The 17213-nt window shown below is 43.0% G+C and overlaps 1 protein-coding gene across 7 annotated transcripts in view; it reads right to left on the bottom strand.

Annotated features, from left to right (window-relative positions):
- Positions 1-17213, bottom strand: part of LOC138521067 (receptor-type tyrosine-protein phosphatase V-like) — a 641711-nt gene that overhangs the window by 367529 nt on the left and 256969 nt on the right. For all 7 annotated transcript variants that reach the window (XM_069633598.1, XM_069633597.1, XM_069633596.1 and 4 more), the window contains one exon: positions 678-744. In XM_069633598.1, the coding sequence (XP_069489699.1) occupies positions 678-744 (67 nt within the window). The remainder of the gene's footprint in view (positions 1-677; positions 745-17213) is intronic.

Raw genomic sequence — 17213 nt, 5'->3', positions numbered from 1 at the left:
CAAAAAACAGAAATGTGGAATAAAAGGAAAGTTCTACTAGTGGGTACATGTATGTACCTGTGATCTACATGTTATCCGCTTGCGTGATGCCTCTTTTTCAACTCTGTTTATAGAACTGCCTACCTGCAATACGTTTTCCAAATATCAATTTCTGGAGAAGAAATTATCCACTCTGGAACCTTGCATGGCATTGGGACACTTTCCTGCAATATCATCTTTTGAAAAAGGATTAATTGAAACTATTACAGCTATAAACACCCTTTTAAATCATATTGGTCTCCCATATTTGGTACTTCTTTAAAAAAACAGGTTTAAATGCAATAAGCTAACACACTTTTGCATTCTTTGTGGTATACGGATTGGAATGTTCTCTTTCCTTTTTACATTTTGTCCCCACAACCTACCTATACATCCGTACTGCTCAATTTACTTTGCATTTTGCGATTTTTTTTACATATATAAATACACATTTTTAAAAACATTCCTGGTCAGGTTTACCCTTTTCCTATACTCTTTAAAAATATTTTGATTTTGGCACATTTAAAAAGTCGTTTTTTCCAAAGGCAATTTTTACTAATTTAATGTAAGAAATAACTTTAGCATTCTATTACTTTGTCCTAAATTGCTTTGCCCAAATTATTTGATGGTACCCTTTTGTCTCCATGATGAGCTATTACCTGCTTCCGTAGTATTCCCGCGCTCTGCACCGACTGGGCTTGTATCGTTTTTGTTGCACTCCTTAGCCTGAAAAAAGAAGAACACCTGCATCGGAGAATGTCATGTCTTGAGTCAACAGCAGACTACACTTCAAGCAAGAACTGCAGTAAAGAGTGGTCTAAAGTGTTCCATTGCACCAGATCTCGAAGCCAGTTTCCAGATCCGGACGACCCCAAGATCCATCCATTATTCAATTCATCCATCTATTATTCCTTCCATCCAACCATTATTTCATCAATCCATTGTTCCATTATTCCATCTATCCATTATTCCTTCAATCCAACCATTATTCTATCCATTATTCCATTATTCCATCCATCCATGATTCCATCCATCCATTATTCCTTCCATCCAACCATTATTCCATCCATTATTCCATCCATCCATCCCTTTCCCAAGAGAGATAATGTGTTCTTCCTAGCACCTCGCCCATCTTGGTTTCATCCATTATTCCTCTTTACCAATGCAACTCTCCACGTGTATTCATGCAACACTCCATTGATGCACCAGGCATCATCAAAACAGCTGGGTTCTTTCATGTGTGCCTGTTTCTGATACCTGGATGTCAAGGGAGGAGGCATGGCTGAAACCCAGGGCAGACACCAGCTGCACTAACACCTCCACACAGAAAAGGTAATGTGGAGCTCTAGAGGGTCAATATTTCCCCATTGCCAAAGTGCGTGTCTGTGTGTGCATCAGAACACCACAGCACCAATAACAGAAATCCTGGAAAAAAACTATATTTCCCAAGTATCCTTTGTCTTCGACTGCAACCAGCTGGTGGGGCTATCTGAGATATGGCTGCAAAGGCCTTCTTGCATGCCTTCTTCATGATTGGCATGGGCGTAATCTTTTGGGGGGGGCAAGGATGATTGCCCCCCGATCTTTCGTGTCTCACCATTTTGTCCACCTCATTTGCCAGGGGCACTTTCCTTTAGATGTCATGTCCCCCCGCACCATTTTCAGCTAAGTTACTCCGCTGAGGATTAGCAGCATTTCTCAACGCTCTGGTTGATGGGCATTCATTTCCGGGGTAACAGTAGGCTGCAGGAGATATTAAGACTCCTCTAAAGTATTTTTGGCAGATCCTGATGCATTAAGGAAGACATCCTTACAGGGATTTCATTTACCTCACTGCCCATATTAGCCCCAAGAATAAATTATAATTATAATAATTGGTTATTTATAACGTGCGCAGAGGTTTCTGAACGCGGACCCGGGGATCGAACCTGTGTTGCTCCACGTGTTCTTGCTCCCAAGGTGTGCGTGTCACCCCTGAGCTATCCTCCAGAGGCTAGTTCAAGCTTGATAAACCCGGGAGAATGTTGCCCATGTAGAAATATGGTGAAATTGTGAGCATCACAAGCACTGCCAAAAAAACAGAGGTAAGAGCACAAACTTGTGAAGACGTGGTAGGACCAACGCCAGCAGTGTTTAATATTGTGTACTGAAGCTAGTATTGGTATGCATGCGCTGTTTATGATATTCACCAGCACTTATGCCACAGAAATTTCATATTGGATGTGAAGCGTACATGTCTAGGTAGTGTGAGAAACCTGAAGGTGTTTCCCTAGCTAGTCCCCGGGGATCTGTCATCCAGGTGGCCAGGACGTAGCCATCGCTATTGGATCCAGTTCTTGGGGGTGGACGAGTGAGGGAGGATCAACTGGATGGTATCCCCCTTCTTTCAACACTTTTTCCCCATCCTACCACATAGGATATTCTAAAATACTGCACCCCCACCCTTTTCTGACCAGAAACACACCTGATGGCCCTTTCCCTTTCCCACACAGATAAAAGGTTAGCACGCGAGCACAGTACAAGCAAGGCAGACCGCACAACGTGAGGGCTAACTCAGCACGTCTGTTAAAGAGGAGGTGAAATAGCAAATACAGAGAGGGTGAAACAGAGAGACATGACCTTGTCCTTTCCAATCCAGGCCCATGAAAACTCTGCAATCAGAAACATAAGACCGCAAAGTCCAGCGTGTGTTGCAGCAGATGTCTACGATACACAAGACCCTCCTCCGGTGATAACCAAGCCCGAGAAAGAGATGCTTGTCTCGGTGGTATCTGACCTTGACTTGAAAGAGAAGAGAGCCAAGTGCTTCATCAGAGCCAGTGAGTTGAGGGGAGAGTCGCTAAAAAACCAAACTGTATTGAACGAAAAGTAGCGAAAGCTGATTTGAACTTTGAAAGTAACTATTGAGAAAAGAGGGGGGGAAACCCGGTAACAGAGGCGACCAGCACCACGTGGGTGCTTACGCAGGAAAGTCTGGGTGATTACCCAATGGTAAGAGACTACCATAACCAGAAGGCCTTGGGAAGAAGCGAAGAGAGGTCAAAGTGGTCATACAGGGGTCTTGTCAAATCCACTTCACCATTGAAAGTCTTAGACTGTTGATTGTGAAAGAAAGGGAAATTAATCCTGCATGGAGAAAACTAGTACATGAACTGTTTGTTAAAAGTTGTAAAAAGTGAACCCGGCGGAGGGATGCTAATGAGACGGGGCACAGTCTAATGTCCCACAGTGAACCTTTTGTGGAAAAGTTGGTGAGAATGAAGCCGGCAGAGGGAAGCCAACAATCAGGGTCAAAGCATGAAGAACTGTTTAAAAAGGCATTACGACTTGTGAAAGTGAAAAACACTGGAAGACCAGGGGAAGTGAATTGTCCCCATTGTCAAGTGGGTCCGAGCCCGATCAAGGGGTGGAAAGTCCTCACCCAAAGTCCATTGAGAAAGGAACCTTTAGTTTGATTGCTTGTTGTAGAAGACATCAGGCCCTCGAAGGCAAGAGATTTTTTTATTGAAAAGAGATTTATCCATCGCAGAACCTGATCATGCTGAGAAAGCTCGAGCATGTGCTGTGCTCCAAGGTCCCACCATGTCCAGTTCAGAAAACGTGGGGAAGGGAGACCCCTGGCAATCACATTCTGACTTATTACTTGTGAACCCTTCTTTCTTTATTGAACACTTATCCCACACTCTTTTTGTAATTAGTTGTAAGGAATGGGAAATAGGTTTTTCTTAGTATAGTCCCTTTAATTTTGACACGACGCCGAGAGGAATGCCTTATTTTTCATTTGATGGTCGACGATTGCTCCCATCTTAGATTTAAGTTTAGATTAGGTGTTTTTCCAGCCTGTATTTACAGTTTGAGCTATGATCACTTGTGTCTGTCTTTACTGTTGCCACCATGAGTTCCTTACAGTAGAGTGTGTGTGTACTGGCCAAAAAGCGATAGTGGAGTCGTGTCTAAAAAAGAACCCATGCAGAAGTTAAGGAGCATATCTCTCCCAAAATTCTCCTTCATATCACCAACTACATGATAACCCTCCTGCCGGGTTTCATTAAAACCTCATACACATGCAATCCATGTTGGCTAAACCTCTTTCCGTATGGAGGGATGGGGGGTCACAATACACTGTGCAACCTAAAGAGCCAAAGTCTACCTCCCTTAAATAGGCGTTTGGCAGGTACTTTGTAATTAGGGAAAGAAGAAAGTGAAAAAATAAACAGTTATCGCTAGTTTGAATTAGCTGTTTTGAAAGCTAGTAAAGGTACACCATATTTTGCCTGAGAATCTTTAGGGAGTTAATTTGTCAAAAACACTCCTGTTCTTGTGGACTTCAAACCACAAAGATATGTTAAATTAACCAAGCTTATCCCACCCGAGCTGTCGTTTGGGACCTTCTCGATGTTATCTTCCACCACTGGAAGGCTGTGGTCCTCATAACAATTTTTTGGCTGGTGTGATAAAAGTGGCACTAAAGCTGCCGGTATTTCCAGCACTGGCACTCTTACCACTCCAGGAAAACACAAATTTGCTGGTGAGGGCACTGACTTACCACCAACTCAGAGCTAGTGGTAAATTTGGCCTCCATCAGAAAAAAATGACTATTACCGGCAACGGTATTTACGGTAATGTTAATACCAGCAATGTCCTCCATGGAGTATTATGGGACTCCATGGAATGGGGATTTAAAACCCTTAAAGCGTTTGTGTCTGTAACATGGTAAGTTCAGTAGTTCTGAGCACAAGACCGAATGCCCTTCTGGTTTTATTGCACATATTTCCTTGTTCTTATATATACCATCATACTGCTAACTGGTTCATACCAATATGTGTCTGTAAATTGGTTGAGCTTTGCTCCGTTCGCTACTGTATGCATCTGTAGTTGTGTTTTACAAGATTATGAGCCCAGTGGCCCTTGGGCCCGGTGCGCTTTACAAATAAATAAAATACAAATTACCGGCACTTGGAATATACCAGTATTTCCGGCATTCCAAGATCCAGTAGTGGTATTACTGTTTTGGTGGCATCCCCCCGGAATTACTGGCAGGATACCACCAAAACTGTAATGAGGGCCTGTATCTTTTACACAACAATATGCGGCCTGTTCAATGTCTGATCCACTGCTAGGGTCTGGCATGCAGACCACAGAGGAAGAGCCCTGTGCAGTTACCCGGAGCAACACCTAATCAGGTAAGACAATTTTGTATATTTGGGTTGCTAACTGGAGGGCATGCCTGTAGACTTGGGGTGCCGTTGGTCAAATTGAAAAAAATGAACTGTTACCTTGGTTAATTTTTTGATAGAAATAAACTGCATCTTCTTGCCCAAACGTAACAAGGGTAGCGAACAACTTGATGTTGGGCATGAAGATACAGTTTATCTCTCTCAAAAAATTTACCAAGATAACAGTTCATTTTTTTACTTGGCCGATCAGTCATACATTGGGTTGATCCAAGATGGTAGCACATTATTATTGAAGTTAGAATCCATGTTTAATGACTGTTAAGTAATATTTTGACTTCATTTGTTGAAAACAATTCTGCAATGTCGTCATTTCTAATTACATATAATTTACAGGGTATTTCACGGAGAAGCATAGAACAGATTGTAACAGAGTCTACCTATGATTAGAATGTTTTCCCCTGTTCCTGGTCAACACTATTAGTCTCTTTGGTTTTGTGTATTATATAACAACAACAAATCATACATTATCAGTTGAATTTTAGTAGAAGTGCATCTTCAAAGATATTCAGATGTGTCTTTATCCACAGGAGACAATGCATCTATCACTGCTCATTTCAAATTGAGTTTTCTGAGAGGATTCACATGCCAGTTTTGTCTAGTATCCATTATGACCCCTTTTTTGTATGGTATTTACTTTAGTCCGTTAAGGCTCTAGTCTAGAAGAAGAGTAGACGGTCCTTGAAACAAGTCAGCCACAGAAAACGGACATTGGGCCTCATTAGAAGTTTGGTGGTAGCCTTGCCAGTAAAACCGGACTTCTGAGAATTTCTGGCGCCCGCGAATGGCAATTACCGGGTCATTACGGCCCTGCCGGACCTGGTAATTGCCCATTCGTGGGCGCCAGAAAAAAAAGATGCTCCATATTCCCATTCAGCCCCATAGGGCTAAATGGGAATGGTGGGGAGGGGGGAGGTTTGGTGCATCCAACATGCTGTGCTCGTGGGTGCCTGTCTGCCCGCCAGGTTCGACCTGACGGGCAGAAAGGCACCCGCGAGCACAACTCTTAGTTTGCCGGTCCGGGAACTACGGTACCGGCAAGCTCAACTGACATACTTAAACCAATAAAAACATTCGGATGCACGGACAAGAGCACTAAAAGAGTGACAAAGCAAATGGCAAGATCAACCAAAGAAATTAGAAGACATGGCTGTTCCAAAAATCTAAAAAGGCTGCAGCCTTCTCTATCCAACATTGTTAGGGGCACCCCTACCAAAATAAGCTCCTGAAGATATTCTTGACAGTTATTATCTAGCCTTATTAAATCCAACATCCAATTGACAACTACCGCACAAGGCTGCAGTGTTGTGCGATGCACGTGCGCAGGAGATGCTGCAGGTTGACACTTAATATGTTGCGCATATGTCACTCCTAGAACCCTTTAAGAACTGAGGATCGGAGCCTCTGCGGCAAAGCCCTCAAAGTACAAGGCCGCAGTGTTTTTCGACGCAGGTGACACTGCCTGTCGACACTTAATACGTTGCGCATGCGTCCACGCATCGAAACCTTTAAAAACCAAGGATCAGACTGTGAGAAACCAGAAGGTGTCTCGCCCGCTAGTCACAGCGGTCGGTTATCCAGGTCACTTGGACACGGCATTGCTTTTGGATACAGTTCCTGGGGATGGACCAGTGCAGGAAGATCACCTGGATGAGGGGTCTTCGGGGGGTGGGGCAACGGATGGTGGGACGCTGTATCCCCTTCCCTGTAACACCTTTTCCCTATACTACTAAGTAGGATACTTAGGAACTCAACACCCCCTTTCCAGACACAAAACACTTTCTCATGAACTGCTCACCGTGAGTGAAAACGGACTAACACCAGACCTGTATACCTGACATGTCCCAATACAATTGTCAGGCAAAGTCAGGCAATTACTGATCATTACACACACCTGACTTCCATCACACTTCCCCACACAGACAAAAGGCACAGCACGAAAGCACACTCTGAGCAAGGCAACGCATGCGAAGAAGCAGCAGTTCCGAGATGGCAGTTTAATATGCATAGAAAGACAGCAAGACCAGAAAGGGTTGCAAGGAGGCAAATGCCCTGGACCTTTTCAGACCGTTACTTTTAGTTTACCTTGGAAAATAAGAAACCTAAGACCTGGGACTAAAGCTGACGAAACCTTCGTAGTGTGTCAGAGGTACCCAGGGCTCTCCCGCGTCGATATCCAAGGTGGGGAGGAGCGGTTGCCGGTGTGGTACTGTCCTTGGCTGCTACAACAAAGCAGCGCCAGCACTGCTGGTGAGTTGGAGAGACTGATACAAGACCAGCCTGTGTTAGAACCAAGGTTGCAAGCAGCAACATTGAATGAAGAAATCTAAAGAGAAAAGTGTTTGAAATGTATGCGACAAGCAACGCAAATATAATTGTAAACCAGAGGAGTGACTGAAAATTGGAGGCCACTAAAGATACCGTAGACTGGGTGGTCCGGCGCCACATGGGTTCTCATTCGAAGGTCTCCGTTAGGTATCCAACTGGTTTGTAGTTGTGAAAAGGGAATTTTGAGATCTAAGTGGTGCTGCAATGGGTCAAGCTAAAACCTGTTACAAGTCTTCGATAGTTTAATGCAAATTGAAATTGGTCTCACCCTGGGCGAGGGGAATTCCGGGTGAACCGTGAATCACCCGAGAAAGAATATTCTCTGAACATTGTTAAAAGGTGGATCTGAGCCCGGCTGAGGGGGATCCAGGGTGAACCACCTGAATTGAGTACTTACACGAGAAAATATACTTTGTGTTTTGTTTTGCTACATCAGGCCCTCTGAATCAAGAGACTTGGATGAATAAAGAGAGAAGGCCCCGATGCCGGTAATGGAACTGTATGCTCATGCTGAGGAAGCCACAGTGTGTTCTTTGCTCGAGTGAACCATCTTGTCCCATGCTGAAAAATGGGCAAGAGAGGCCAAGGGCCTGAACATCTTGACATATCATATTGTGAACACTTTCTTTTTCATGAACACTGCCCCACATGATTTGTATTTAGCTGCAAGACTCCACTAGGACTGCATTATTATTATTATTTGATGGTCGTAGCTTGCGTCCATCTGTAGATTTAGGATTAGATAGGCGTTAATCACACCCTTGTTAAAGTTCGATGAACACCCTTTTACTGTGGTCACTTGTGTCTGTCTCACTGTTCATACCATGCCTTCCTTACAGGGCACTCTGCGGCAAAGCCCTCGCAGGACAAGGCCGCAGTGTTGTGCAACACAGGTATCCATGAGACGCTGCCAGTTGACATGTAATTTGTGGGCACATATGTCCACGTATCAAAAGCTTTAAGAACCGAGGATCGGACTCTCTGTGGCAAAGACCTCGCAGGACAAGGGCACGGTGTTGTGTGAGACGCTTGTGTTTGGCGGTGGCGCAGTCTGCAAGCTTGCAACAAAATCTTTGTCCATCTGTGTCTGTAATGTAAGAAGATCCGGGGAGGGAGAGTAGCCACTGCTACACTCCACGCAACTGCCTGCCTTGCGCATCTCTCCCTGCAACAGGTCGCAAAATGCGCCCGCCGCAATTTAGGCTCCGCTTCTCCCAGCCTTGCACATCCTTCCCCCTTCTGCCCTTCTCCACGTGCAGTGCCCCCGCAACTTAGGCTCTGCTTCTCCCGACCTTGCACATACTTCCCCTTCTGCCTGTTCTCCATGTGTGCTTTTCCCACGCTACTTGGGTTCTTTCTCCCTTCTCTTCCTTCCCCCCGGTATTCCCCCCTAGCTGTGACTATTGTTTTGGATATTTTTGTTGCATTGTTTTCATTTCTCTTCTTTCTCCTCTAGGTCCCGAGAGGTTACTATTGTTTTGCATATTTTGTACTGTATTGTTGCATTCCCCTCACTTCTCTTGCCCCCCGTGATTTCTATTGTATTATTGCATTGTCTCCTTCTCTTCAGATCCTCCCCCCATAACTGTGATTATGTTGCTACTGTACTCTGTGCTGACTATCGATCCTCATCATGTGCTTTACCCCTTTAGGTGCCCCTAGTGCCCCCTCTCCTACTTGGGCTGCCTCCTCTTTTTTTTTTGCTCCTCACACCCCTCCATGGTGCTCTCAGTCTCCCCTATCTTTTCTAACTGCTATTATATCTCCTATCCTATCCCTCTCATAAAGTCTGGTAGGAAGAAGTTCAAAAGAGGTATCCTGGTCTCCAACCCAGGCCTCCCTATCGTTGATACCTACACCAGTGCTTCCTCCAGACAGACCCTCACCGACATCCTCTTTGTCGTTCCCTCTCCAGGCCTATGGACCCCCCATATGGTCTCTGTTCTCTCTCCTTTTTCTCCTCTCCCATTAAAGGTGGCACTTAGTGGGAGGTCCACGTGGCCCTTTTCCACTCCTCCAAGGCATCATTAATGCCTATCTGAATGGCACTGTCTTGTTCCGGGGCCCTCAGCCCAATCTCCTCCTTTTCAATAGACGCGTCCGACGTCTTATCAACTTCCTTCCTTCTCCTGCTGCTCCTACCTACCCTGGCACTTCAACCATTACTTGGCACCTCTGGCCCACCTCATCTCTACCTTCTCTTCTAACTTTCAGTGTTATGCAGATGACACTCAGCTCTCCTTCAAGCTCCCCTCAGCCTCCTCACTCATTCATGACTGTCTATCCGTAAATCAGGAAGGGTGTGCCTCCAACAATCTTTGCCTTAATGCCAATAAGAGTGAGATCCTTCCCATTGGGACACCTGCTCCCGCTTCCCCCCTCTCACCCTGGGTGCCCTTCCTGGGCGTCCTACCCACACCTTCCTGTTTGGCAAAAAACCTTGGTGTCATCTTCAACTCCACCCTCTCCTTCTCTTCTCACATCTCTGACATCTGTAAGACATCCCACTACCAGCTGCACCTCCTCAGAGGTATTCTTCCTTTTCTCACTTTCCCCCAGAAGCTCACTGTCTCCAGAGTCCTGGTTCTCTCTAGGCTGGACTACTGTCTGCAACAGCCTCTTTCTAAATCGGACTGCCACAACTCTACGCACATTTCAACTAATGCATAACAGGACTGCAAGACATGTCCGGGGCCTCAAGCCCAGGGATCGTATCTCTCCAGCCCTGAAATCTCTCCACTGGCTCCTGGTGGCTGCAAGGATCAAGTTCAAGGCCCCATGCATTGTCCACAAGGCTGTTTGGGGCCGGGGAACCACACCCCATCCAGCTCTCTCTTCCTAAGTACCTTCCTTATTGAGCCCTCCACTCATCCACCTTCAACTCTCTGAGGGTCAGACACTTCTCCAGGCAGAGAGTGAAGGGTAGATCTCGGTCTTGGGCTGGGCCTCCCTCTGGAACAGCCTCCCTGCCTCTCTCATACTTGAGCAGGACCACCTAAGGTTCCAGAAACAATTCAAGACCTTCCTTTTTGCTTCTGCTTTTTCCCTCTCTCTCTTTCCATTGCTGATGCTCCTGTCCGCTGAGCAAACTGGTTACCTGGTCACCCTCTGAAACTCACGGCCACCAGGCTCCTGCATGACCAGTAGCCCCTTGTACTGCATCCGGGTCTCCCATGCACTTAGTGACTATCTGCAGCACTACAGTCCCCTACCTTCCTGCACTTATTTGTGCCACCACTCCAGCAGCACCTACTGTGCTTTCTGCCACTTCACTCTCCTCTCTTTCCCACCTGTCCCCATGGCCCTTCTCCTCTCCCTTCCCCTTGCACGATCTGAATGATACAAGGCGTAGTAAGATCGTTTGTTTTGTCCTCCCTTTGTCTCCCTTCCATGTCTTGTTGTGCCTAGAAACACTTGTGTACAGGTGCGTTATAAATGACATATCGTAACTACATGAATTTGCACCCCCTTTTCAGCCCAATGACAGGATTGAAATAAACAGCCCAAATTCTACCATTGGTGATCCTCCAACATATAGCCCATGCAATCACCTGTGAGCCCCGTAATCTACTATGCACAGTGCTCTATGGAAGTGCTAAAAGAAAAAGGCAGTAGAGAGAAACGGAAGGTGAATGGGACCTTATGGAAGAATGGTCATCAGAGTGAAAATAAATCATAGTTGACCCTCCTAAAACTTCAGAAAAAACAGTGGGAACCAATGAGGAATCTCAAATGGTCTGCCGGTAAGCACTATGGAATTACCAAATATGGTGAATCCAAATGCGGCGCTCCCGACCCAAGGAAAGGATAATCTTCCCACGTGCAGTGTTCCAGTAGCGAAATTTTCAGAGGAATTAAATCACAGAACCAATAAAGCTACACACGGAGATTGCAAATAATGAAAAAGATACAATTATGACAAATACATGTTCAGTATTTAAAAAGCCGGTGCAAATGAACCTGATGAGGGGAAAAAAAAACAGAATATAAAAAAAAACAGAGGGAAACATACCTGCAAAACCAAAAACATAAAGAACAAGACTCAAAGAGATTTTGTGGTTCTAGAAGCTTCCCCAGAAAGCTCACTATGCCTGAAGCAAATGAAAATCCAGGTAACTCAAGCATGACATTAAAGACCACCAACAGAATTTCTGCAAAGCCGGCAACAGCTATTTCTGCAACAAAATCACAAGAAATCTCTCTTGAAGAAACAAAAGAATCTGATAAAATAATGCAAGAGCTATTGGATTTATCTGTATATGAAACAGAAGATCAAAATGAAAATTGGGATGAAGAAGGGAGAATACGTGACTTTAATGTCTATGAAACACCAGAGGTTTGTTTACCATCGCAAGATACTAACAAAGAAGAACCTCCATTCCTGACAATGAATGAAAAAAAGGACAGATGCAATCGTAATTACCCTAATGTTCATAGTAATGTATCAGAAATCGCCCCTCAAAAAGCTCAATCGCATAAAGCTAAAACTACACCACAAAACTGCACACATGCACACAAAAATGCACAATCAACAAATCAAGATGCTGCAGAAAAACTGAAAAAACAGACAAATGGAAGGTGCTAACGTTAGAAAGAATTACGAAAACTACAGATGGCCTGATCCTTAATAAAGCAATTGTGTAAGTATTGCAATATATACCCCAATGAAGAACTATACGATCAGAAGAAATACTGACAGTGAGCTTTCCTAATGAGAGTAAAAATGATACAGCTGAAATCATTTTAAATTCAGTTGTCCTCGCCTGTATAATGCTGGAAGCAATAGAAAACTTCTGATTGCTCAGATTTAAATCGAGAAAAGTGCAACACAGGAAGATGCTAATGATATGAACAGGTGCATGGATATTAAAAAATCTGAAATGAATATCCAACAAGAAGTGTCGAAGAACACAAGCAAGGAAGAAACAAATCCAGCAAATCCTAGTTTTATGTTGGATATAGAGAATATCGCCTATCAAAATTTGAGTAAGGAAAAAGACCATCTAAATAAAATCAAGATCACCATTAAAGGAACAGGCTTCATCCTCAAAGCTAGGTGATAAGGAAGACCCAAAACTTTGGAATTGGTTGGCTGGTAACATGGCAAAAAAAAAAAATAAGTGAGGATTAGCAAAAGAGGACCCATAATGAAGAAACATGGAAGATAGGAAGCTGGAACACCAGGGGTTATAGGCACTTATTTAATGGGAAAATCAGTTGCTAAGTGATCTAGAAAACATCTGTATTCAAGAGTCTTGGCTCAAAGAAACGCCCATGCTTAATGGCTATATTGTATTGTTCAATCCAGGGGAAAGGCGGTGAGAGTGGAAGATCGTCAGCTGGGCTGATAACATTAATTAAAAATGGAACCTGCCTTTCTGTAGTGGAGTCAACAAACATAAGTGCATATATACAGCTAACTGTTCTACAGATAGACTCTGGTGTTGATAAAACAAATGAAGTAGTACTAAATGTATACTGGAACCCATTGAATAAAGAAGGAAACTTTTTTTTAGATCTAGTAACCGACTGGATTCATCAAATGAGGAAAAAATGTCTTTCGATTTACATTATGATTTGCGGAGACCTCAATGCAAATTGCTTTGAGGATGAATGGTCCAATTCAAAAATAAAATCCAGTCATAATGGAAAAAAATGTGCTCGTGGGAAAATCTGGATGGAAGAGATGGAAGCTCGAGGAATACATAGATGAAACTGCAATATGACAGGTGACATACCACCAGCCACTACTTGGTCAAATGGCAAAACACATGAACTATTGGATTACATGTTCACATCAGAAAATGTACTTCAAAGAACGGTGATAATTGCAAGGTGAAAGAAGAATGGAATATAGCTTTGATAAAGAAGACATTAGGATACTGATCAACAAAGCAAGCAGCTCGTAGGCGCCGGGCCCCGATGGGCTATCAAATGCAGTCCTAAAAACAGACCCGTAAAAATTGTCGCAGTGCTGCGAGATGCTATTCAAGAGAATAGTCAAAATGGGAAGTATTCCAGAGTCCTGGAAATCTTCGATTATTGTCCCCATTTTTAAAAAAGGGGAACACATGCAAATGACAAATTCTCATCCCATCGCCTTGCTGGATTGTGTAGGTAGGATTTTAGCCACCTACATTTTCGGGTGAAGAAATGGATTAAAGAGACCTAATGCTATGACAAACGGCAGACAGGTTTTGTTGAACAAGTGGGCTGTGGTTTAAATCTTCTGTTATTGGCACTGCTGAAAAAAAAAGAGCTTTCGACAAAAAACAGAATTTATATCTAGCTAGTATCAACCTTCAGCAGGCCTTTGACAGTATAAATCGAGACTTACTTTGGAGAAAACTAGAGAGCAAGGGCTGCCCTAAATAACTTAACAGCAATAAAAGTTCTAAATACAAAAACCTCGATAAGCGTAAAGCTAGACCATCATGGTAACTTATGAAAAAATATTGTAACAAGAAAAGGGTTAAAACAAGGATGCCCTTTGGCAGCCACTCTCTTTTGTTTCTATATAGAAGACTTAAAAAAAGATACCAGAATAAATCTTGTAATTCCCACTGAAAATAAATGTATCAGCAGTAGGACGATTATTGTATGCCGATGATCTGATCATATTAGATCAGACAAAGATAGACTTACAAAGGTCTTTAAACCTACTATAAAAATATGTAGCTGAAAAAGAACTGAAAAAAAACTTAATCAAAAATAAGGTTTTCGGTGACAGAAGATGGAAAGGGAAAAAAGACAAAACTGGTTTCTAAATGGTAAATACATAGAACCAATCAGCGAAATAAGATACCTAGGGGTCCAATTGAGCATTGCAAAGAACGAAGATGCTTGGAAGAACACGCTGAAAAGTAAAGCAAAAGGTTAGTACCCCAAGGAAAAACCATGAATAAAAAAAGATGAGGGAAGTTTTCATTACAACCGTTAATTATATTTTATAGACAAAAAGTCATTCCTTCACTGATTTATGGTGGAGAGACCTGTATGGGCTTAAAAGAAGATTTCTGGAATGCCCTCGAGAGCCGTTTTTGGAAAAACATTTTGCCATTACCAAAGGCAACTCCCATGGCAGTAATTTGCCATGAATTGGGATTGTCCTCAGTATTTGCCCACATAACCTATAATAAACTAATGCTGTACCGGAAAACCATGCTCAGTGTCCAACACAATTAGAAATATTAAAAACTAAGAGCAACGGATATATCGAGAAAGTTGTCGAAGAATGGAAAAAGGACTGCGATCTGCTGTTGAATAAATTGGGATCTGGGCCAAATACATTAATAGAAAATAAAAGCTAATAAAGAGATTGATTTGGGCTGAAGAGTGGTCAGAAACCAAACAGCAAAGAATAAAATCAAGGACCCATACTTTGCTGGAAACAAACTGGTGTATAATGTCCATCATACCAGAATATCTAAAAAGGTTTCCACACTACAAACAGAGAGATCTGTTACTGCGCTTCAGTCTTAATATACTCCATAATAAGACAACGTTGGCAAGATGCACTAAAGAAAAAAATCTCTCTAAAATGCAGACTGTGCAAACCCAAAGTGTGAAACGTTACATCATCTGATGTTATTTTGCCCAGAATTGAAGGACCTCCGGATTACATACATACATTACTGCATGGTGTATGTATGCCGACAGGACTCCAAAAAATGGTGGGAAAGGATATACGAATGTAGAAATAGGAAATTGTACTATGCAATAACTAAATTTGTAGAGTATACATTCAAAATACTAGAAAGGAAGAGCTAAAGGAAACTTGAAATTAACATCGGATCATTTTTAATGTTGATAGATATGAATGGAATTAACTTGTTTTTATATCTCTTTTACTTTACATTTTACCTTTATTCTTTCATTCAACTAATGATGATTTAAAACAACTACTCCAAGCCGTTCTTCCCAGAGAGACATTCATAAAAAATACATTTGCCTCGACAGGAACCTGCCTAGGAAAATTTAGCAGTTCACAGGCCAGCTTCTTCACACCATTTTAAGAGATCTGCCTAAGAAAGTTGATTAGACTAAATCAATGCATGGAAACAAAGTTGAAGATACGATTGATTATTTGGAAAGGGCCAAACCTTGTTTTGTATTCTTATGTGGCATAACTCACAACAGTGCAAGTCCAGCAAGCTATTGTGTCTGTGTTTGTAAAAGACTGTAGCACAAAATCTCTGATGGCATTAAGAATTGTCATGTTGAGAAATAATTAGTTTGACTAACGTACTGTTAACTGCTCAGCATTTTTTAAGGAAAGAAAGAGGGCCCTTTGGCATCACTGATGGTTTGCTATGCTCTAGGCGTGATGGGAGTTGTGTTCTAATCATTTGTCCATTACGCAATTGGCTCAATAATTTGCAGGTTCGCATCCCTGCAGCACGTCTCAACACTGTGGACCTTCGACTTTGGATGAGCCCTGCCCATATAACCTTGCCTTCCCTGGTTTCCAGTGGCCTCTATGCTTCCTTAGCTGCTTCACTCAGCTTCTAATCCCCTTTTTTTCAATCCTGGTGTCTTCCTCCTGGCTATTCTTTTCTTTGTCATTCTTATCCGTATTCACATCCCAGACTAGTTCCAGCTTGCCTACTTTTCATTCTTCTGACTGACTACTTCCTCTGGATTCTTCTCATCAGACTGTGTACTTTCAAGGAAGGTTTTCACCCATCTCATGTTTTCCTTCAACTTTGGACGGCTCTACAGGGGTTACCGTGTACTCTGGTGGACATATCATTGGCAAATGGTGCTTCTGACCGGGGTCGGCCAAACCTCCTCATCTCCCGACTCCCACAACGAAGCAAGGTAAGGGTGAGCCCTGACACCATCTCAAATAGCTGCCCAGTCTTTCCCTCCTCCTCCAACAACAGTTTCCATTAATGTCCAACAGGATACCCATAGGACTAGAAACAGGCTGCTGTTCTAGTGCAGCCACTTTTAGGGTCCATGCTTACCAGGTTAAGTGTTAGGATGAAACCGAGAAAAGCCACATGATGAATGTGGAAGGTGCACTTCTCTAACCTTGTGAACAGTCTGTACTTCAGGAACTATATGAGGACAGTACACACATATGCCATTTGCTCTACTTGGAATATACAAGAATATACATGATGTACACCATGGAACACATATTCAACACTTCAAATTGTACTCCATTTTGAAATATTGGAATGCTACAAAGTGCGTTATAAAGGCTGTTATTACCTGGTAAAGAACAGCATTTTGTCTCCATCCTTTGCATGAATTCGACATGCCAATCGAAAATCAGCTTCGTGTAAATATTGGCCTCTTTTACTTGATCCATGAGCACCGGATTAATATTAAGGGGAGTTGATACCGGTAAACATCCTCCTTTTTTGATATGATAGGTTATTTATAACTCGCTTAATACCCAGAGGTTTCTAAGTGCGGACCTGGGGATCGAACCTGTGTTGCTCCATGTCGTTTTGCTTTCCACACATGCATTTTGCCCCTTGCCTATCCTTCTGATAAAGAAAAGGGAGATGCTGCTGGAGACCTAAACGGCACAATAAAACCTTTAGCAAGCTACTTCGGAGGTACTTTCAGAGGTGTCCATCTTCAGGTTTTCTTGAATGTTCTCTTAAAGTGTACCCGATC

The sequence above is a fragment of the Ambystoma mexicanum genome, chromosome 13, assembly GCF_040938575.1.
Source record: "Ambystoma mexicanum isolate Mex_15411 chromosome 13, UKY_AmexF1_1, whole genome shotgun sequence".
Taxonomy (NCBI): Eukaryota; Metazoa; Chordata; class Amphibia; order Caudata; family Ambystomatidae; genus Ambystoma; species Ambystoma mexicanum.
The sequence above is the reverse complement of the archived record's forward strand: the minus strand, read 5'-3'. Positions and strand labels throughout refer to the sequence as shown.